We start from the raw sequence: 22,200 nt of genomic DNA, 5'->3' as shown, positions 1-22,200 counted from the left end.
GTATTATTATTCATGTATGTTAATGAAGGATCTGTAGTTGTAGTTGACCACTGCCATTAAATACCACTGCACTGCATCTACTGGTGTCTTGCTAGTAGTACCGATGTTTACTCAGCAGGGGGAGGTATTGAGCCTTAGAGCTACCGAATGTGATGCTGCAGGTATCTCAGTTTATACAATTAATCAACGATTCAATTGTTAAAAGCTCATTCAGTATTATTGTTTTATTCTTATTTAATCATTTTGGTATTGTATCGTATACATGTCTTTATTTTGAGTCTAAACATGTTGATAGTTTTTTAGTATGTTGAATGAATTGTTACACTTATATAATTGTTCTATAGTCTTTCTGTATGTGTTTATACTCAGGCCTGCTGATATTAGTCTGTGTTATTTTGGTTGCTCAACAGTCCGACCAAAAGGGCTCATATTATTATTTTCCAAAGACTTCTATTTTGTGAGAGATTTCTGCCATTTAGAAATATTGATTAATGTGGAATTTATTTTCCAGAGAAGGAAACAATCCCCCTTCATGATCTGGGGCATTTTAATGTTAATGTCTCAACCAGAAATAGAAAAACATGCTATGCAGTATCCCGTCTTTTACCCCATTCTCTAACCTAACTGTGCCCCAAATAAAACAACATATATTGATCTTATTTGTGTGAGTTTGATCATTTGTGTGAATTTTGCTCTGGCTAATATACATATAAAGATACCACAAATGTGTTTTGCTATTGAAAAAACTATTTAAAAAAAGAACAGTATTTGCCCATTTTAATTCCAAGTACATTTTCATATATTTTTCCTTTTCACAACGTCTCTGAAAAAGACCCCAAAAAGTGCTAAATAACAAGTTTGATTACAGGAACCAAATCAGTGAAAGAAATATAAATTGATTTACAATAAAAGAGTTTGTCAGAACAGTGTCACAGATAATACACTCATGATTATACAGTATGCAGTACTATATTTACAATATGCTATGTGTTGTAGTTATATGACTGGGAGTTCTTTGATCTTCCTACTGCATTGAATTACTCTTTTAATATTACACCTACAGAGGTGTTGTCAGAGCTGAAGGTGAGAGCGTAATAAGGAGGACTGAGGACTCTCTCCTTGCTTTAATTTACATTTCATGAGCATTTCCTTTACTCCCTGAATTTGAGGGTCCTTACACTTTCACTTCTGTTAATTTTATCTGAAGTTGAATTAGTGTCAGTTCATTTGCTCAGTCGTTCAGTAACTAGTGACAAACTCTCTGCTTCTCTCTTCAGTGTCTATGGTGTCTTTTCTGTCAGTAGCTTTATGAAGCTGCTCTTGGGCTTTTTTTTAACATTTCTGCAATTTTTGTTACATTTATCATCGAGCACCCCAAAGCACATCAACATTTATTACATTTCCCAAACGGTCTCTCTGTGGTGACCATTAAAATAGTTTGACTTCCTTTCACCCATCTCCAGGTCAAAGGTCACTGATCATCTGTTTCGGTAGTTTGGGTATTTTCTTTTGCATCTGAGCAAAAGGTTTCTTCGCCTGTGTCTTCTCTGCTTACAGACTCCAGTGTGTGGATGAGGTTTTCCAGCCCCCACAGGTAGCCATCCTCCCGGTTGCCTTCCTGCCAGGGAACGTTATGGTTTAACATCTGGCCCTCTGGCATCGGCGTGGTCTTGCCAAAGTCAATGATCCAGACCTGTGCTTTGCAGGTGTGGTCATGGATGAAGAGGAGAGAGCTGCCAATGACCTGCGGAGAGCAATAATGGTTTCATATTAGCTTTACCTACTTCTGCTTCTATTCAATCCTTCATCCATAATTACAAGTTGAAAACAAGAGTCAACTAGTTAACAAGTAAACAAAGCGTTTTCTAAAACGGTTTAGCTGGAAGTGAAGGAATTTAAATAGTTTATTGGTTCACGAGTCAGACAGTGCTTCAGAATGTGTTCAGATCCCTCACGTAGAGTTTCAGATGAAGTTCCTGCTGCAACACTTTATTACAGCGCTTTATCTTAGTTTTTTCTCATGTTTAGATCAGTTATCACCTCGTGCTTCCTGAAGAAGTGTGATGCCTTCAGGGCCTGTCGGATCTCCGTCAGTCTGCTCAGGTAAGACTTCTGTATTTCAAGGAAAAAAAACAAGAACAGGCGGATCATACAAACATTACTTGAAGCCTATGATTCAATTTAAAATCTATTTTTATTACTAATCCATCAATAGAAGCTACAGTTGTGAAATGAAAGGCTGTAGAACACAGTGGCTATCTGGGAACCTCCCAATAGAAAATTCAATCAACATTATTTGCACTAAATATTTTCTGTGTACAGTTCAAACACTTAGCATTACTTTGGAAAAGGGTTGGGGACCGTCTGATGACAAATGCAAAACAGCCTCAGAGTATACAAACTCATTTATATTTGTCCAAACACTGAACACGGATGTGAGAGCTGTTTCTATTCGGTGTCTTTCATGTAATGCCTGAGAGACGTCCTCGTGTAGATGCAGAGTACAGTATGTTTTTGTTTATGTCCGTACATGCATGAATACACAGCATACAGTATATGTGTGCAGAAGCTAAGTGACTGTCACGTACTAAGATGTTCACGTTCTCTCCGACAAAGTCCCTGAACACCTGGATGACATCCTGCCTCGACCTGGTTTTCTTGAAGTCAGTCCGACACGTACCGTCACATTTCTGAAAGAGAGGAAATATTACACACAATAAATGATTGACTGAAATTATGTGCATTCTTTAAACCTTCCATGATCTAATACAATTCAATAAGGAACAAGCTGTAAGCAAAACATCACCTGATTAAAGTGAAAGTGTTATTCACACATCCAGCAGACACAAAGCAGCCTGTAAAAAGTTTCTGCTTCTGTGCTTTTTTGTAACTTTCTTTAGTGCCTTGCTTAACTGAATGAGTGTAATGATATAATGAATGGTGTCTACATCACTCCCTCTACCTTGATTCCTTCTATCCTGAAGCCCAGTGTGTTGGTGGAGCTCATGGTCTCCCTCCACTGCATGTAGCGAGGCTTGGTGACGCCTCGTTGGGAATGCTCCTGGGAAGTTGGGCCTTCGCTGTCCACCTCCATCATTTTATTGTACAGGTCTTCCCTCGGCTTGGGTCGCTCCCTTGCACGAACAAGCTCCTCCTCCAAGTATGTCCTGAAACAGCAGGAGGGAAAAGGCCTTCAGGTGCAGCAGCTGCACATTTTCAGACTAGCAAAAGTGTTATCTGCATGTAACTAAATAGTGAAGTTTATGTTCAGGTTGCACCTTGTATCCACACTCTTACTTAATGAGATGTTTTAGTTACAGTTGACTTACAACATTTGACTCTTTTGCTGCACTAGAAACTGGAGAGATCATCTCCTTTCTAATAGTGTTCACTGATGCAGAAAATAAATCCCATTATTGAAACATGCTCTAAAAGTATAAAGATCTACTGTTGAATAGTACAACAGCACATGCAGACGTGTCGTATTCATATCAGACAGTTATGTACAAACAGATGTGAATTTCAGTTTCAGTTTGTGAGCTTAACTTCCTCTGTGCTGAAGAGGGAAGCTGAGAGTCGACTCCAGCGTGCAGTGTGAAAGTCTGAGTGTGTGTTAGTGCAACTTAGTGGTTTGCAAAGTTGTGGTTGTGAGTGTTTTTGATGAAGGGGAGTCTCCGGGGACACCCTGAGTGTGTGTGTGCGTGCGTGGGTGTGTGTGTGTGTGTTGTGATGTGTAAGTTTAATGCGTCTGTGTGTGTGTTTGAACCGCTCAGAGACCTGTGCATGCATACATTCATTAGAGTTAATGCCTGCTTATATATACATGTATATATATGTGTGTGTGTGTGTGTGTGTGTGTGTGGGTGTGGGTGTGTGGGTGTGTGTGGGTGTGCGTGTGTGTGTGTGTGTGTGGGTGTGTGTGTGTGTGGGTGTGTGTGTGTATTTGTGCTGATGATACAGTGAGGCACCCCGCCCGCTGTGGCAGGAAGCCAAGCATATAGCCTGCAGTTACAACAGGTGTTCCCTTGTGAAGCAAAAAACGCTTTAGGCGGCACTACTGCCACCAGGCTGCACGTCAACAAAACACAAGCATTCAATATTGACATTCATTTCAAATACGGAAATTATCATGTATGAAAGGAAATTTTAAAAAAAAGTAAGTTATAAATGAATGCCTAAATATCTATTGTAAATTGTTGTGAAATGAATAGCTTACTTCCCTACCTCACTCCTATCTTGCAGTCCATGACATTGGGAAGGTCAAAGTTCACCAGCAGGTCAGTCATATGAAGGTGGAACTCTCCATCTTTTTCCACAGTGCCGTGGTAACTGGGCACGAATGGGAGCAGCGCATCATCCCCATCCCTCAGCTTCTCAAAACACTGCCTCTCGTTTTCCGAGAACTTCTTCAGGATGGTGCCCTCATCCGCTGCTTTGAAGTTACCTGAGATGGGATGAAGACCGATGCTTTGGATTTCAGACATTCACAAACGGGAGGGATGAGAAAATGATGAAAAGATAAAAGCCCCGATTTTGTTTGAGCGTCCAGTAATGTGAACATATGCTGGACATGACTTTTGAATTCAATGTTTGTGTCTGTTGCAGGGAGACAGTGGGAAAGGAAACCAACATACATAACAGTCAGTTTAGTGATGGTGCTTGACCTCTCACCCTCGCCCTTTCTCATTCTATAGAGCTGTCAGAACAGTCCAACAACTCAGCAATGATGTGAACAGGTCATACCTTTATGCCCGGCTAGCTGAACCCAGTTCAGTTTTCGCCTCTGCGTAGCACTGAAGGGCCATTGGACGACTGTCTTCAACTTCCACCACGACTTGCTCTGGAGAAGACGTGCGAGAAAACAAACAGAAGTGAGTGAATCGTTGGAAAGTTGTTGGGTCTTATCTGTGCTGTTGTTCAGATAAGAGATTTGAGAATAGGAGAAAGTGCTGACCTTAGTCCACCCTCTGTCTGAATAGAAATATGATTAAATAAGCAATTCTACCCAGTTAATCTGATGCCAGGCTTGTGAATTTCCACTGTGTGTAACCTCCGATCTAGGTCAGTTAAATGCCATTTCTGTGGAAACTCATATTTGCACTCAGCATCTCTATTCAGCATCTGCAGCTTAGTGTGGCGATTGGGCTTCGATTCACTATCCAAGATTGGTTTACAGTCAAAGACATTTCCTATTATATTGCTGTTGTATTCAAGTAGGATTCAGAATGTCACACTAACTAAAACATGCATCATTTGGTCTTTGGTCAAATTGCCATATTTTAAGGGAACATAAATCTGCAAGTTTAACACCAAATAATCAAGGGTGACACTGCCTTGGCGACTGGTTGGCCTCTCAACTCCCACTCCCTTGTGAGCAAAGTCAGAATGTTGTTGGTGTCGTGTGACAGTTTGAAGCTCATCAAAGTAGGCGCTGAATCCTGAACACAAACAAAGATGACTGACAGGTGATTATCTTGTCTTGGCAGAGATGAGATTTTCAGAGAGAGATTTGTTTAAGGACTCTTCACACACACGCATGCACGCACACACACACACACACACACACAAACACACACACACACACACGCAGAAAAACACAATAACAGCTTGTGTCTATTTCACAGATGCAGTAGTTCTTCACACTTGTAGAGAACTGTCTCTTTTATTCCCTCCCGAAAACGGACCATATCTCAAATAACACTCTTTAACACTGAGACGATTAGATTTCTAGAATCTACAAAACTACAATCAACCTCAAATATAATTATAAGGATGAAAAACTTCTGAGAGGAAAAGTAGAACATGTTCTCAGAGCGCATCTGCGAGGTCATTTTATTTATTGTGCGTGCTCTGATTGAAACAGGAAATGAAACAGGGACTCGTGTTAGTGAAACACAAAGCTCTGCGGCAGCCGAGTCTCTGTTAAATGTCAGATGATATGCTTCACTTAGTGCAATGCTGCTTGTTTACTGATAATATCGCATTGTGAAGGTGTTCCACAAGCCAGCATTTGTGTATTTACTGCTGCGAGTCTTTAACTCTAATACAGTGAGCTACTTACTTGTCAGCGTGTTACTGGTTGATTACATTTTGATTGAAAGTCAATTCAAATCACGTTTATTTGTCACACAGAAATCATACGCAGTACAATGTGTGGTGAGATTATGTTGTGCCTAACTCTAGAAAGCTCTGAACCAAGAGAAAAGAGAATAGAATACTATAATAAGTGAGCAGTCACGTGGTGGTATGTCTTATCCACAGACTGAGAGGGAACGGAAACTTAGATCTGAACTGAGTTTTTATATAACCATAACAACCCTGCAGCTCTATGGCTAATATTTATATGTTATACACAGTCTGACTTTGAAACTTCATGTTATTCACATTAAGCTGTCCCAGCCAGCCTTGATGACAGAAACCACAAGAGTTTCTACCGATAACACAAGTTAGAACTTGAAATAACAAGTTTGCTTACTATTTAAAGAATAGTGCATCAAAAGTATTCAGACCCTTAGATTATTGGAAAATTGTACCTCTTTGGTCCTTGAACTGCTCACAACTCATCCCCTAAAGGGCCTCAGCGACACACTGTATTTTATGAGGCATCACAAGCCAAAATGGGTGAGAGAAACTGGTTTAATCCTTAAAATGTGATCGCTTATGATATAAACTTCTGTTTTTTCTTATTTATTTATTATTTGTAACCATAGCCATCAGATAAATGAAGGAGAGATTTCACCGGTTTCCAACAATTCATATCCAAGCAGTGAGGAGAATAAATGCTGAGACGATGTGACTCATTCCGCCAGCCATTGTTGTGGAGTGGATCAACCATTATAACTCGTCCCTTCCATGTTACACCATATTGCCATGTTGAAGTGCTAATGGGATGTAAACTGCAGGATGATCAAATGACTCCTGTCTGTTTGCTCTTCTCTGCTGCATGATCCATTAAAAATCACTTTTCTGTGCACTTTAATCTCTATTAAACATGCATTCAAGTGTGAACTAGAAAAAATACTAATACACACGTCTTTTTGACTTCCTGAAGTGGTTTGTTCTCAAATGTCAAAGGCCAAGGCTCAAACTGGCTACTGACCACAGAAAAACTAAATTACCCAATGACATGTTAGTATTTGCTACTGTGTGTGTCTGTGTGTGTGCATGGGCTGATGTGTGGGCTGATGTGTGGGCTGCAGGGGCAGAACCATAACAGTGGCTATGTTCATAGGTCATACAACCAACATGTTTTTACTTGAAGTTATGATGACTTAAAGAGACAATGAAGAGCTAGAATGGACTTGTTTTGGGGAAAGCCTTCACGCTGAGCCTCACTTGATGGACCAGTATATATATCTCTCTCTCTCTTTCTCCTTCTCTCTCTCTCTCTCTCTCTCTCTCTCCCTCTCTCTCTCTCTCTCATGCACACAAACATGGAGGCAGAACAGGCAATGTGTATTCAGTCTGTTTAAATTAAAGTGACAGCTACAGACCTTTTATGGAGAAAGCAAAGAGAAGCAGTGCCATCATAAAATAAACACACACACACACACACACACACACACACACATGCACACAATGAGAGTCTAACATGGTGACAGTGGTGACAAAAAGCAGATTATGTTGTTGAGATGACAAGTAAAAGCTGCAAAAATAAGTCTTGTTCTGTTCAAATCTGAATCACTAATCTATGAAAATGAGTGCTTCTGAAATACATAAAACGGCTCTATTTGTATGCACACGCAAGCATGTTCAATAAGACTGTGACTCGTTGGCCGCAGGTAAAAGCTTTATCAGCCAAGAATGTCAAACAAGTTTCCACACTCAAAGCCTACCGATACAAAGGGCGATCCTTCAACACCGGCCTGTGTGCTGAAGGAGGGCCGCACGGTGATAAAGGTCAAGAGTTACAGTTCCAAAACATCAGCTGACATTTCATGCAACAGATGCATTTTTATACATTTTTGTTGGACATAATATATGCAATGAGTTATCTACTTAATAGCCTGTGAAAAAGAATATTAATATTATTGACATAAATGTCACTAAGAATACTACGAAATGACATGAAGCTGTGTTTCTATCAAAACTCATTTATATTGTACCACATGGCCTTTAAAATGATTTGAGGTAAACAATGTGATATGACAGCAAAGGTTATCAAGCTTTCCGCAGCTTCTCTATGTTGGTTTACATTCATACAGCGCCCGGGCTCATAAAGGTGATGTAATAGGCTCTGATAAGACATTAAACATAAGGAGGGATAATGGGATTTCAATGGGGACAATACATTTTTTCTAAAATATTATTCTGCGCTCTCTGACAGGGATCTCAGGCATTTTTAATCTTTCTTTTGACATGATCTTTAGCAACAAGAGGAAAGCAGTGGGACTCTGACCAATACATGTGACAACTAACATTTCCCAGATCTCAAAACCGCATGCAAGTGCACGACAAGCGTAAAAAGAACTAAATGTAGAGGTGACTAATTTCCCACAGAAAATGTTTTTTTGCTGCAGAACTCACTTATACGACAAGATGACTCATTCTGAACAAATACTGTGTAATTGGCCCCTGTGTGCAGTCAGAGATCCCAGTGGTCCTCTTTGAGGAAGTAGTTTGCTGATTGCTGTTTTTTTGCTGCTGTATTTCACTGTTTCTTGTTTTCAAAACGTCAACTCGGTTCTGTAACTTAAATTACAGGGGATGCAGATGAAAGAAGATACTCACACCGAGGTCAAAGATGGCAATTTGAAATGAATTTGTTGCTGTAAACATCCAGTCCTGCGTCATCAGGGAACGGATTCCCATTTCACATGTACATTTATTTACTAAACAACGTGTTTACATTACAGTTTATTCATATGTAGTTACTGTACTGTACCTGGCAACCACAAATATATTATTTGTTATACATTATATTCTATTCCTTTATTTTTACTCCTAAACTATTGTATTTCATTTTTACTTGTGTGATTTTCTTTTTCATACATATTTGAGAGTATTACTGTTATTGTTGTACATATGACAAGAAACACTTTCCCAGGATGCTCCATCTAACATAGTGTAAAAGTCATAAAAGTGATTTATACAAGAAGTAAACCAATTGTGTTGAGTTATTTTATATCTGTAACTGGCACATAACTACAGTGACGATTAGCTGGTAAACCTGCCAGTGATGCATGACAACTCAAACCAAGGAGGCCCTTCAATGGCCCTCTTATAGTCCTGATCGGTGTCTCCAAGCAGTCTACTCACCTCTCCGGTGTCCACCAGAGGCTCTAAAGTAACGATGCCTTTGCTCTCGTTGTCGCTGAGTAAATCATCCTCGGACTCCACAGGAGAGGACCCCGTGGAGGAGATGGACGAGTTGGACAGTTTCCTGCGCAGGGTACCGTCCGCAGCATCATCCCAGTCCTCGTGCTGCATCTCCCGGGAGGAGCCGCCACCCTCCGGGGTGATGGTGACCTGCGGGACCAGGGGCGCATCCATCACAGTCGGCGCTCCGAGTGCGGCTGGCGGGACGCTTGGAGCAGCTTTCTGAATGAGATCATCGTCAGTCTGAGAAGTCTTACCGGACGCTCGTCGCTCTACACGCGATCCCTCATTTATTACAGTTCCAGAAGCCCCGAAGTCCTTGGAGCTCTTTCTCCGGTACCCTTTGGGCATTGGAGACTTCAATCCGTCGCAAGGACGCACGAGGAGAGGCGCAGAGGTGATTCACTTTAATCTTCAAATCTGGTCATTTCCCTTTCAGAAAGTTTACTTTGACTTTAGGTATGAAATTCCTCTGCGGGACTTCCTTGTTGTTTGTTGTCCGAATTTTTCACACATTAAAAAGCCGTCCTGTTGCAAAGGGAGACCCCTCTCTGGTGTGGCGCGCGCTCCTACGCGGCGTATCTGTGCGCGCCGGCACACCCACACACGTGAACAGAGCGCATTATCTTCCGCGTTGCGCTTCTCGCTTCCTGACTGAAACATTAAACCTGCTGACAGGTTCAGTTGTGTGGTTACAGACTTGCTTTTGTCTGATCTACGACACTATACCTGATATTAAACTATAGATTTAAATCAAAATGCAGCTTTACAAGATAACAATTTGGTTCTATAGATGCATCCGCATGTTTCTACCGAAAGATATGCACGCCCACATAAACCAATGTTCAAACCCTTCAGACTGTAGTCCACTAAAACATTAATGGTGTCATTTAATGTGTGTGTGTGTGTGTGTGTGGCGGGGCTATGTTATTTTTTAATAAACTTATTTGAAAATAAAATAGCATATTTGGATATTTAAAAAGCATGTCATTATTGAAATCGGGTTAGCTTTGAGAGTTTGGGTGTTGATGTGAGTTACTTTTAACTTAATTGATTATAACTCAGTCATAAGTGCTGTAGCCCTAAATAACCACAAGAAGGCGGGTTTTGACAACAACTCCACATTTAACGTTTACAACTCTGCTGTAGTCGTGTCTTTGATAAACTGTTGTTGTTTTCTTTTTTCTCCTTTGTTACATTTTGGGCAACTTAGAAATAATTGCCGCACCCATACTGTATTGTTTTGTCTATTCCATTTGTATTGTTCTTAAAGAATATCTTAGTGGTATGCATGTGGTGGATGTGTGTGGTTTCTTTGATTCATGGAGCATAAAAATATATTATTTAATAGTAAATGAAATAGTTACTGCGCTGACCCTCCAGGAGCCTGCTGGAGTCGGGTCATCGGGGAGATTCAGCTCACCTGCTCTGCAAGATTATATCAGCAGGTGGCGGTCGGTAAATTGCTCTCTCTCTCCTGGTTTCTGCCCTGTTTGGTTTTGTTACATTTAGCTTTTTATTACATTTGAGTTCAGTGAACTATGTGGTCTCCCCTCCTTTGTCCAGCCTTGAGCTGGGTCGTGACACTTTGTTGGCTGATCTGGGATCAAATGAACCATGCTGGTATAAAGTCTGAACTTTGTGGTAATTTGTTTCAGTTTAGTTTGTGTATACCTCCTGAGAAAACATGGGTTTGTTAACTTGTGTGTAGGCAATTGGGGCTTTGGTAAACACTCCTAAATAGTGCTTTTATCAGTTAACTATTTATTACATGCAGTCATGGTCATCAGGCTTCGGCTGTGTATTGGCAGCTGCCCCGAGCGTTGCTGCTGCAACTCTGTTTCAATTGTTCCTTGCAGGTATTATCCTCTGTCATGGCTGGCTAGTTGGTGGGGAGGAGTTTGGTAACTTTGGGGAAGCCGCGTCGGGGTTCTCTTGCCATTTACTTTGTAATTTCTGTTTCCTCCTGTTTGGTGGTCAGTTAGGGAGCTCAGTATTTTCTAGTTTGTGTTTTCTTTTGTTTATTTTGGCCTAAGAGACCCTGGTGTCCCTGCTACCATTTTATTTTGTTTATTTCGGTTAATTTATCAATACATTTGACTCCTTGCTAATTAAGTGTTCCAGCTGCCTTCTCTTTTAATTTAGTTTCAATTTGTGCAACGTATTTTTTAAATAACTAGTTATGTTACTTCCTGTGTATGCCTAGACACATCAAGCCATTACGAACCTGCTCCGTTTGGCAATTTGGTTTTCAATATTATTTTCTGACTAATGTGTGTCAATTTGATCAAATTCATTTAGGTGCAAAACTCGAAAAATAGATTTTTAATCTCAATGGGACTCACCTGGTTAAATAAAAGTTTAATAATAATTTAAAAAAACAGAACAACCAATACCTTAAAACAATTAATAAAATAATAAAATGAGCACAAACCTGTTAACAAAATAAGTATTGGGGACCTTATATGATGTTGAGGCCTCCAGGGCAGCATTGCCTATTGGTAAAAGTATTGTTACTGTGAAAATGTTGCCTAATGGCACAAATAGAAGGTTACCTCATTTGCACAAAGCGACATTTGTTATCAATTGACATTACTTATTATGTTACCTTAATTGCAATGCATATCTGCTTTTATAGGCTGGCATAGTCAATATGAATGGGTTGTTTTATTTTCTAATTGTTATGAGCAGCAAACGCTAAGCAGCTTAACCAAATTGCTTATTTGCTTTATTTAGGTAATAATACAAAACAGTATTTACGCCCCAGTCCAGTAGGTGGCGGTAATGCGTCAATAAACTGGGTTGCGAGCGCAAACAAGCAGAAAGAAAAAGTGTCGTTTGTGATACATACACAGAGTGACACCTCTTACTTTGTCTCTGCAAACAACCAGCTACCCCGGTTCTCTGAGCGGCACCTTTGGGTTTGTTTATCGCCGTTCACTATGTTTGCCGTCAGAAACACGCTCCGCCTCGGCTGCAGGTTGTCAGCGGTGTCGAGGAGAGGATGCGCCGGAGCGTCCATCCCGGTGGACGACGTGGTGAACGGGCTCACGGACGACCAGATACAGGTCAGAGAACGAGCAGCACAAAGTGCGTTTCTCTGCACAGACAAACGGCTGCTGGTTAAAAACAAAACAATTAAAGTGTGATTTAAGTACGTTATGGTTTCATAGGTTTGACGAACACAAGGTTATTTAGGCAGGCTGTGCACATGACGTGACGTAACGTTGGCCAACAGTCGCAGATACGGAGACCTTGGATTTAGCCCACTTTGCTAAGCTAACCACCTAGCAAACGGGTGATTAGAGCTAGACCGTGACGTCACGTTGGTGTATAATCATGTAGTTTTCTCTTCTTTAATAACTAGCTAAAGCAAGTGGCACTTAAAACCCGCGAGAAAGCAGCTTTTTAAGCCTTACCAGTGAGATTGACCACAGTTAGCCCTGCTAGCTATGACGCTCCCACCTTAAGTCTCCTTAATGTAAAGTTAGTGGGGGGTGAAAGGCTCATTGAAACATGTTTCCCAGTCGAGGTTTATCAACTCAACGTAATGTGACAGGAGATCAGCAATACTTTGCACCAGAAAGATCCTGGACGATGGCCGGGGGCCGGGTCCATGTACAGCATTTGAGTGGGTGAACGTGGCTGTCCTCCAATCCTGAATATTTTTAATTTACAGGTATTTAATAGTTTTAAATAGAAGTGTGAAATATCTTTGCACAGTCGCTAAAGCTGTAGTTAATATCTTAGTTCCTCCTTCAGGGGACTACAGACTCAGGTCTGCAGGTCTTTATTTATCAGTGCTTATAATGTAGTATTACGTATATGAATGAGTTATTTCAAAGTCTATTGTTCTTGTTGTGTGTTTTGCACAGCTACGTCAGACGGTTCGTAAATTCTGTGCAGAAAAGCTTGCGCCTTGTGCTGATGAGATTGACAAGACAAATGAATTTCCAGGAATGCGGGTGAGTTGTTGCGTCCTATACCACATCTGTAGTTTCCTGATTGAGTTGAATAGTTAAGAAAGTGGAAGTATTTTTCATGTATATGACCGACACACCTGCTTTTTGTGTCGTCTCTCCAACAGGATTTCTGGAAAGACATGGGTGAGATGGGATTCCTTGGGATGACTGCTCCAGGTAAGATAGTTGGAGGAAAAAACACTGCCATCATGTTTAGAAGTAGTTGCCTCACAAATACCCAAAAGGAAACTGCAGTGTTTTAAAATGACATGCACACATCTCTATTTAGAGGAGTATGGGGGGACAGGATTGGGCTACCTCGATCATGTCATTGTAATGGAGGAAATGTCACGAGTGTCGGCAGCCATTGCTCTGAGTTACGGCGCCCACTCTAACCTCTGTGTCAACCAGATGGTACGCCACGGCAACGAGAAGCAGAAGGAGAAGTACCTGCCAAAGGTCAGGACCAATACAGTTAATGTTTCACATCATAAAACACATCAAACTAAGATGGATTCAATTATTTATTCTCATCACGGTCTCCTCCGTTGCCAGCTAATGACAGGAGAGCACGTCGGAGCCCTGGCCATGAGCGAGAACAATGCCGGCTCTGATGTCGTATCCATGAAACTCAAAGCCAAGAAGCAAGGTAGGACGCACTCTGAAATAGTGTTACTTAAGTTATTCTATATTTCTCTTGAATTGTCTTTTATTTATATTCATATTTTTAGTTGATTTACTTATAGTTTGTCTTGCTTTTTTCTGTTTATATGCACTTGTTTCTGTCCTCCTGCTTCTGCAACACCTCTCTTATCTCTTAGTTCATATATTTTAGGCCTGCCATCTTAAATGTATCACCATCCACTATATAGCGAGGTATTACATTACATGTCATTTAGCTGACGCTTTTATCCAAAGCGACTTACAATCATGTTACATTCATACACTGTAGACACAGCTACAGGGAACAATGCAGGGTTAAGTGTCTTGCTCAAGGAGACATCGACTAGGGCGGGGATTGAACCACCAACCCCCTGATTGAAAGACAGACCTGCTAGTCGCCCCCCACAGATATGCTGTAATTGCTCTGCTGCTCAAAATTATGAATTGGATATTTCTTGGAGATTATACCGAGACCTGGGTAGAGTGCCGGGCTTTGAAGCTAATTGTACACAGTAGCCAAACAGTGGAATTACAACCTCCCTCATGTGATGCAACTTGGTCTAAAAAGACATTTCTGCACCAACTTAATTTGTTTTTAGTTCAATCAGTTAAACTATTATTGAATAGCCCTCATTTAAATGATTAGGTCCTATAAATTGTAAACATGCACTACTAGCCAAATCCAGAGTCATTTCCCTCCCTCAGTCAATGTTAATGAGTCCGGAACGAGGCTGGACTGAGGGCAGGCAGACGGGGTTAAAGGAAACGCTAGTGCGCTTGATCTATAAACCCCATAACGCAGTTAACTGAATGTTATACTCGGAAGTCAAACCTTTTTTTTCTTTTATTTTGTATTATTCTTCCCTAGGAATAGATGGCACCTCGCCTTCAGCGCTGTATCCAGTTCTTTGTATACATCCATGGATTATACTGACTCTGGGTTTGACAAACCCACTGTTGGCATGTAGCCCTTTTCACATTGAATAGTCCATTCCAACTATTTATTCCTGTGAGGTCAAAGACTTATTCTCTGACAGTGTGTCTTGGGTTGTCTTATGTATGTAATTAAAGACGCGTCACTTCACTTCTGACAAGCTTTGTAAACTGGTAAGAGAACTATTTAGGCTGTTCAGTTTGTAGCCGGTAGAGGATTCAGAGACAGAGAAAATACCTTTCATCTCTTGCATAGTTATGTTCACTATTACTTGATGTCATATATGTACTGTATCATTTCATACAGATCTGCTTGTAGTCCATTCTTTGGAGCCTTTATTTATTTGGCTAATAAACATAACATCATCAAGTGTTGTCTGTATACAGTGAAACTAAGATCTCTAGAGATGGATTTAAGCATTTTACAAGTCTTTTTTTAAGCCCCCATCCAATATGGTGGGTACAAGCACAATATACAAGTTGGAAATGCAGTTCACTTACAAACCAAGTCTCAATACAAAATTACAGTTTAGGAAAAAATATTTATTACTGAAATAAGTTAAACAAACAATATATCTAAGGTTGAACCAAGTCCAAAACGGACTAAATAATGTATCTCCCCAAAAGGTCTGGCTAAACAAACAAACAAACACAAAGACAGGCTCCCTCGGATACAGCAGATACAGGAGTAAAGCGCTTAAAAGAAAATGGCAGTTCACCCCTACAGCTTCAGTGCTTTTTATAAGCTTATAAGATACACATTCATTAAGCCGACTGAGCACATAAATGATCAAAGGTTACAGAGAATATGGCTTTGGAGGCTGAGGACAGAATGATGCGGTCACCAGACCCAAGCATTTTTAACATGCAGGAGGTGATGGATGGAGCAGCAGAGCACCCCAGGCCGTAACAAATCCAGCCAATCAGAGAGAGGAACCTAAATTGACAACAAAGATCCTCAATAGACTGAGAACTCGCTCTCACACAAAACATAGCCACACTAAAAGCAAACACACTGCGGTAATGGGGCCATAGATGAGTTTGGGTTGTGAGCTGATAAAGCATATATATCTCTATCTTAATTCTGCAGTTCAACTTTAATTAAAACATTGTTTTTTTAGGCGACTACTATGTTCTGAATGGCAACAAGTTCTGGATCACAAATGGGCCGGATGCCGATGTCCTTATTGTTTATGCAAAGACGGATCCAAAGGCCCATCAAAAAGGCATCACTGCTTTCATAATTGAAAAGGTAAATTTAGTCAAGTGAAGACGTATTCTTCTTTCTTTGGATTTACTTGTGGTTAAGTGGTCGTGGTGGGTCTATTCTGGACCAAAAACTATGCAAACAGACATGAATCCCAGTAATGAAAATAAGCTTGTTTACATCTGTATTTTGTAGGGAATGCCTGGATTCTCTACAGCACAGAAGCTTGATAAACTTGGTATGAGGGGCTCAAACACCTGCGAGCTGATCTTTGAAGACTGCAAAGTCCCAGGTGTGTACAGTGCAGGGGCTGCCAGATGTTCCCTTGTGTAAAATGGGATAATAAATAGATTCTTATTTTTTAGGGGCTAATTTCTTTGCGCTCATCCTTCAACTGTATTCATTTATAATTATATTGTATTATCATGGATACTTTTTTGTTTAGAATTTGTTTTGCTTGTTTGTTGTAGAGGAGAACATTCTTGGTCCGTTGAACAAAGGTGTTTATGTGATGATGAGCGGCTTAGATCTGGAGAGGCTGGTGCTTTCAGCAGGACCTGTAGGGTAAGTTCATATCAGATAAGCTTGAATTGTACTGTTGGAAAAATGGGGAATGATTATTATTACATACAGCAAAAATAAAACATGAAATATAATAGACTGGGTCATCTTTGTGTTCTCCACTGTTTTTGTTATACATTGAGCAACTATAGCTCGCGCTATGGACCCAAGCGCCAGTATAAACAAAGCTTAAGCTGCAAGTGTTTTACCAGTTTAAAAATGGGTTGTGGGACAAATGAAAACTTTTTTTAGTGAATAGAGGGGGTCAATACATCTCCCAGATGCTAACAATTTAAATCAGGCAAGAGGGTACCTCTCGTCACCCACAATATTGTTTGCTGTCTTCATCGTTCTCTCTGCAGTTGGATCCATACTATGTAGAATCATCCTCAGCAGTTTGCCGGCCATTGTAACTGTTTCTTATTCTTTTTTTTGTCTCAGTAGTTTTACCAAACCAGCAAATGATAAAACACCTTTGATAAACTTACAGTAAAACATTTGGAGCACTTGGTTGTGGATATTAAAGTAATTTCTTTAAAAAGTACACTATTTATCTTGTCTTGGTGCTTATGAGGTCAGTCCACACGTCTTGTTTAAGATTATGATTGAGCACAATATTGAGCTACTTGTCATCTGATTAGCTCACAACATGTAACGGGTTACAGATACAAAGTTGGCTGCTAAAACGACTACAAAATGTTAACATTTAAGGTTAACTTCTCTCAAGGCGTGGATTGAGCATGCCCAGCTCCATTTAATAAACAACTTAAAGAAAGTCCACCTGTTAAACAACATGCAGTGCTACGTAACAAGGAGGGGTCTTGACACCAGAAAGATGTGAAAACTCTGTCCACAGTTATTGGCAACAAAAATTCTGAAACCTCCTCTCCACGCCAACCAACACGCTTTCATCTGACCAAAAAAAAGGCAAACTTATTGCAAGCAATTATAAAAGCCATCTTACTGACACCGGGCAGCTTCTCAGTAGTTGCACAATAAAAGGCAACATGCAAATAATGTAAATACACAGCCAGATATGCTAGCTGCTAGTGTACGTTGCATAGCAACCACCCTGCTATGTGCAGGCAGACAGCTCAATTTCATTCTGAATGTTATTTATTGATTACAAAATTGTGAATGTTCAATTTTTACATACATGATGACCGTTTTATAAAAGCAGTAACTCGCTGATATAATCACAACATACCAAACGGCCTGTCGTGAGATTGCTTGATTATACAATATGAGACTTTTTTTAGTTGTTCAGCAGTCTTAAATAATATCATCACTTTTCAGCATCATGCAGGCAGTTTTGGACAACGCGGTTCCCTACCTGCACATCAGAGAAGCTTTCGGACAGAAGATCGGACACTTTCAGGTTTGACGTAGAGTTTGAAAAGTCACTGTAAATATCCTTTGTTAAATTCAACACCATTAGTTTGCAGCTATAGACTTTTAAATGTTTACTTGAGGGAAATAAACATAAAGCTTTGTGTGAATCTGTGTGCAGCTCATGCAAGGCAAGATGGCTGACATGTACACCAGGCTGAGCTCCTGTCGGCAGTATATGTACAATGTCGCCCGCGCTTGTGACAAAGGACACTACAGTGCAATGGTAAGAGGATTTAATTATCTACTCCTGTGGCACAAAAGATTATTTTAAAACGATGATACTTCAATTAAAAGGAATATCTATGGCCTATATTGATAAATGTTTGTTTTTTACAACTTCTGTAAAAGTGTTTTCTTAATTTTATTTATAATTAATTATAATTGCATCATTGATTTCCAGAAACATTTATTCTTAAGTTATCCAAATAGATCTCTGTGAACGTCATAAAGACGGTTGACTATACCCAATATCTTGACATGCCGTGTTTAACGGATTTAATGGTAACATATTGACACATTGATTGCAATGTGTTGAGCTCACTTTTCAAAAAACTGAGACTGTAATCTCGGAAGAGTTTTGGTGACCAAGAACAATGTTATGTCATAGTGTCACATGGTGGTTATGTAAGTGTTTGACTTTTCATATAGTGATAACATATTGTTTCATTGATTATAAGATGATCCTTTATTAGTCCCACAGCGGGGAAATTTGCTAAGTTGCATAAAATGCCTCAGACTTGGTGTGATGGAAGCCGATGACGAATGAAAGGGCTCTTTGCATGAGACTGTCGGCATCTTATGTACTAGTTCCTAAGTTGTACCGTTAAACTACGTTTCCCACCACCACTGCACACGGTGTCCGTGTTGACCTGCGTTGTCGTTGCAGGACTGCGCTGGAGTGATCCTCTTTTGTGCGGAGAACGCCACCCAGGTTGCTTTGGATGGCATTCAGTGTTTGGGTAAGTGCCAAGAGACTGAGTGGCTCAAATGAAACCTTCACGGTAAATTAAAGTCTATATAGTACTTTCCAAAGGGAATGTATTCATTTCAGTCAGGAGAATCTATTTTATGGACAAAAACATGCTGCTGATGCAACATGGAGATTAGATTGTGAGGAAGACTTTATGTTTATTGACCTCCTCAATGGTTCACTCTGATTCTGGATGGAGCCTTGTTGGTGTGAAGCTGGTTTTATGTTCACATCATGGAGGAGCTGGACAGGTGCAGCATATTTGGTTAACGAATGGCATGCTGACGAGTGAATAGCTGCAGTGGTCAGAGAGTAGAGGTTTCTGTTGTATTTGTTTGTTCTACATTCAGTAGACTTTTGATGATTCGTTAATTATACTTCAGGTATAAACGACACATTGGTCGAGTTGTATGTTTTATGTGTAGCAACTGACAAAGATGTTACAAGCCCATGGGACTCATTTAGTGTGCGTTTTAATGTCTGCAGCAACCCGCTCTTGTACTGACTCTAACTTAAAATGATGTGCCACTTGTGAACAGGTGGGAACGGCTACATCAACGACTACCCCATGGGGCGATTCTTGCGGGACGCAAAGCTGTATGAAATCGGCGCCGGCACAAGTGAAGTCCGCCGGCTCATTATTGGACGCGCCTTCAATGACATGTACAAATAACCAGAACTGAGAAACGGTGATTGCTAAAGAGACCGTATGAGCGGTTTGCCGTGGATGAACAGTTACTCACACCCAGCGCCTTATATGGAGTGATGTGTTGCTGCTGTTGGGATGTTGTTGGATTGTCACATGTTTCAGAATCATTGTCACACAGGATTTGAATTCATATGCAGAGATATAATGATATATATTGTACATGAAATCACACAGATGACCGTAATGTGACAAGCGAGCAACAAATTGAATGTTTGAGTATGTTGTGTCGTTTTGTTATTCATATTGGGTTAATTTTTATGTCAGTTGCATTGACTTTATAACCAACGAAATGACAATAAAGCAATATTATTAAGAATTTAACCTTATGAATAGGTTGTCTGTTCATTGTGTTAAAGTTGATTTAGGCCTCTGGAAATTGCAAAACAAAGTTGGCGTTTCAAGGGTTATAATAATTAATTAATAAGGAATACTGTACAATTATTACACATCCATGAATGAGTTTCTCTAACCATCCTTTAAAATAGAAAAGGAAAAGTTATGAGCTTCATTACTTCCCTTTCATGATTTCACTGCAAACTGATAACTGTTTCTGATTAATAAGTGGGAAACATCTGATATCTGAGTATTCTGTTGCACGTCTTCTGTGCCTGTGCAGTGCAACTGGAGAAACACGCCTAATGATTTGTTTGTCTTCTCTTCTCCAAAGGACTCTAAATGTAGATAGTGTGGAAATATATGAAAACATGTAGTTTTATCTGGCATGAAGAGAATAAATGTTTCATTTCTGGACTTGAGTTTGTGTGAGTTTCCTGAAGGATCGCATTTACAAAAACCGAGTTAAACATTGTAAAGTAAACACGCATGTTTCTGTGTAGTCTGAACACAGAGCTCCTTGTTTCTAGAAAAGCCAATGGGAAGAAGGTCATTCAGACAATGATTGAACTATCCCTCTGATTTTTAATAATACATGTCTCGGGGTGGATGTTCCCTTCACACGAAACCAGACATTATCTCTGACACACTGAACTGGACTGAGATGTTGCTGGTAAAAAAAAAACTAGATTAAAATGATATTTTGTAAGAATAAATCTGCTTCAATAATCCTTAACATAAAAGACTGTTTAAAAACACATTTTAATTGATGTTTTATTATAAAAGTACAATATTTCATTTAAATTAAATGTTTCTAATGTTATGGTTTGAATTATGTTATGTTTATAAATGTCTATCATGAACATGAGCAATCAGCAAGGTAGTGCAGAGTTGATGCAAGACAAATGATCAAAAATGCAATCTCATCGTTCTGAGGAAGTTCAAGTAAAGGCAGCAAAGCTCTAAACAATAATCTATAATGTAATAAATGATTTTCAAACACATTTCTTAATTGTCTCTTCTTTTTACATCGACCTCAAGCAAAATACCAAACACATCCGTTTACACGTCTGAAGACCTTCGATGTCTTAAAGACTATCAATCAACCTATTTGCACTGGTTTCCTGTACTGGAATTGCAGGTGGCCCATTCTCCTTTCAAAGGCTCAATAGCAAGATGAAGGATGATGGTTTAACTCAGAGATGAAGTTACATCTGTGGCAGTCAGTTCATAGATTAGAATGGCATACCGCTATTTATCCAGTAAATACACCATTGTTGTTTGTAGCTTTGCTGATATTTTTGTATTGTTCATTTCTAAAATATACAACTATATCAGCTTTCGTCCAACTTTAGAGTAATGTGAGTAAATATGTCAAAGCTATACATTATAATAGATAAATCAATCATTGAATGCTTTACAGATGAGTAATTGGTGAATTTCTGTTTTTTCTTCCTGGTTGTAGGTCCAGCTCTTTGTGGAGGATCTGACTTCTGTCAGAGAAGTGGGCGCGTCTTTGTCTTTTTGAGCTCTATATGTCTCTTTATGGGGCAGGAGAACTCCTCCCTTCAGGGGAGAGGTGCAAACTGAAGGCCTTAGTGGCATGTCCCTTTACACTAAGCAGTGAGTCATTGATAATGGATGATACACGTTATTTATATATATATATATATATATATATATTTATATATATATATATATATATATTTATATATATATATATATATATATATATATATATATAAGCTTTATTAATAGATATTACATCTCATCAGTTATAAGCTATTCTATATTGTCTACTTAGACTACTTAGTATCCATTTATTGACAATTCTTTTGAAAATTTTTCCATTTGTAAATGCAAATCTGATGTCTTGTTATAAAGTGAGAACCCCATATGCATGTATGAATGAATTAGAAACATCTACTATCAAATAAAAAGAGTAAACACAGGACAAACACATTTCCCACAACCTGGCAACCCCAAACGTGTTCCTATATTAATAGCTCATACCTGTCCTATAAGGTAATATCAAAGGATTCATTAACATCAATACATAATTAAACTTTAAAAAATGTGAATTATCAGGCACCAGGATCATATTCATTGTATAAGAAGCCAGCAGGAGGGTACTACTTGCAGTAGTTTGCAG

General features: G+C 39.6%; 2 protein-coding genes across 2 annotated transcripts; one reads left to right on the top strand and one right to left on the bottom strand.

The window, feature by feature from the left end:
* Positions 1-749: 749 nt before the first annotated feature.
* On the bottom strand, positions 750-10,107 carry itpka (inositol-trisphosphate 3-kinase A). Its single transcript, XM_034562731.1, has 7 exons — positions 9,259-10,107; positions 4,744-4,840; positions 4,225-4,444; positions 2,963-3,167; positions 2,589-2,690; positions 2,041-2,112; positions 750-1,744 (listed from the first exon to the last, which is right to left on the bottom strand). The coding sequence occupies exons 1-7, from the start codon at positions 9,667-9,669 to the stop codon at positions 1,472-1,474; spliced, it is 1,380 nt and encodes a 459-aa protein (XP_034418622.1). The 5' UTR covers positions 9,670-10,107; the 3' UTR covers positions 750-1,471.
* Positions 10,108-12,110: 2,003 nt separating this feature from the next.
* Positions 12,111-20,465, top strand: ivd (isovaleryl-CoA dehydrogenase). Its single transcript, XM_034562732.1, has 12 exons — positions 12,111-12,386; positions 13,194-13,283; positions 13,406-13,457; positions 13,570-13,739; positions 13,836-13,929; positions 15,998-16,128; positions 16,279-16,375; positions 16,554-16,647; positions 17,941-18,022; positions 18,155-18,259; positions 18,923-18,995; positions 19,546-20,465. The coding sequence occupies exons 1-12, from the start codon at positions 12,261-12,263 to the stop codon at positions 19,677-19,679; spliced, it is 1,248 nt and encodes a 415-aa protein (XP_034418623.1). The 5' UTR covers positions 12,111-12,260; the 3' UTR covers positions 19,680-20,465.
* The last annotated feature ends 1,735 nt before the right edge of the window (positions 20,466-22,200 follow it).

This window comes from Cyclopterus lumpus, chromosome 22 (assembly GCF_009769545.1).
Source record: "Cyclopterus lumpus isolate fCycLum1 chromosome 22, fCycLum1.pri, whole genome shotgun sequence".
Classification (NCBI taxonomy): Eukaryota; Metazoa; Chordata; class Actinopteri; order Perciformes; family Cyclopteridae; genus Cyclopterus; species Cyclopterus lumpus.
This window is presented reverse-complemented; position numbering and strand designations above follow the sequence as displayed.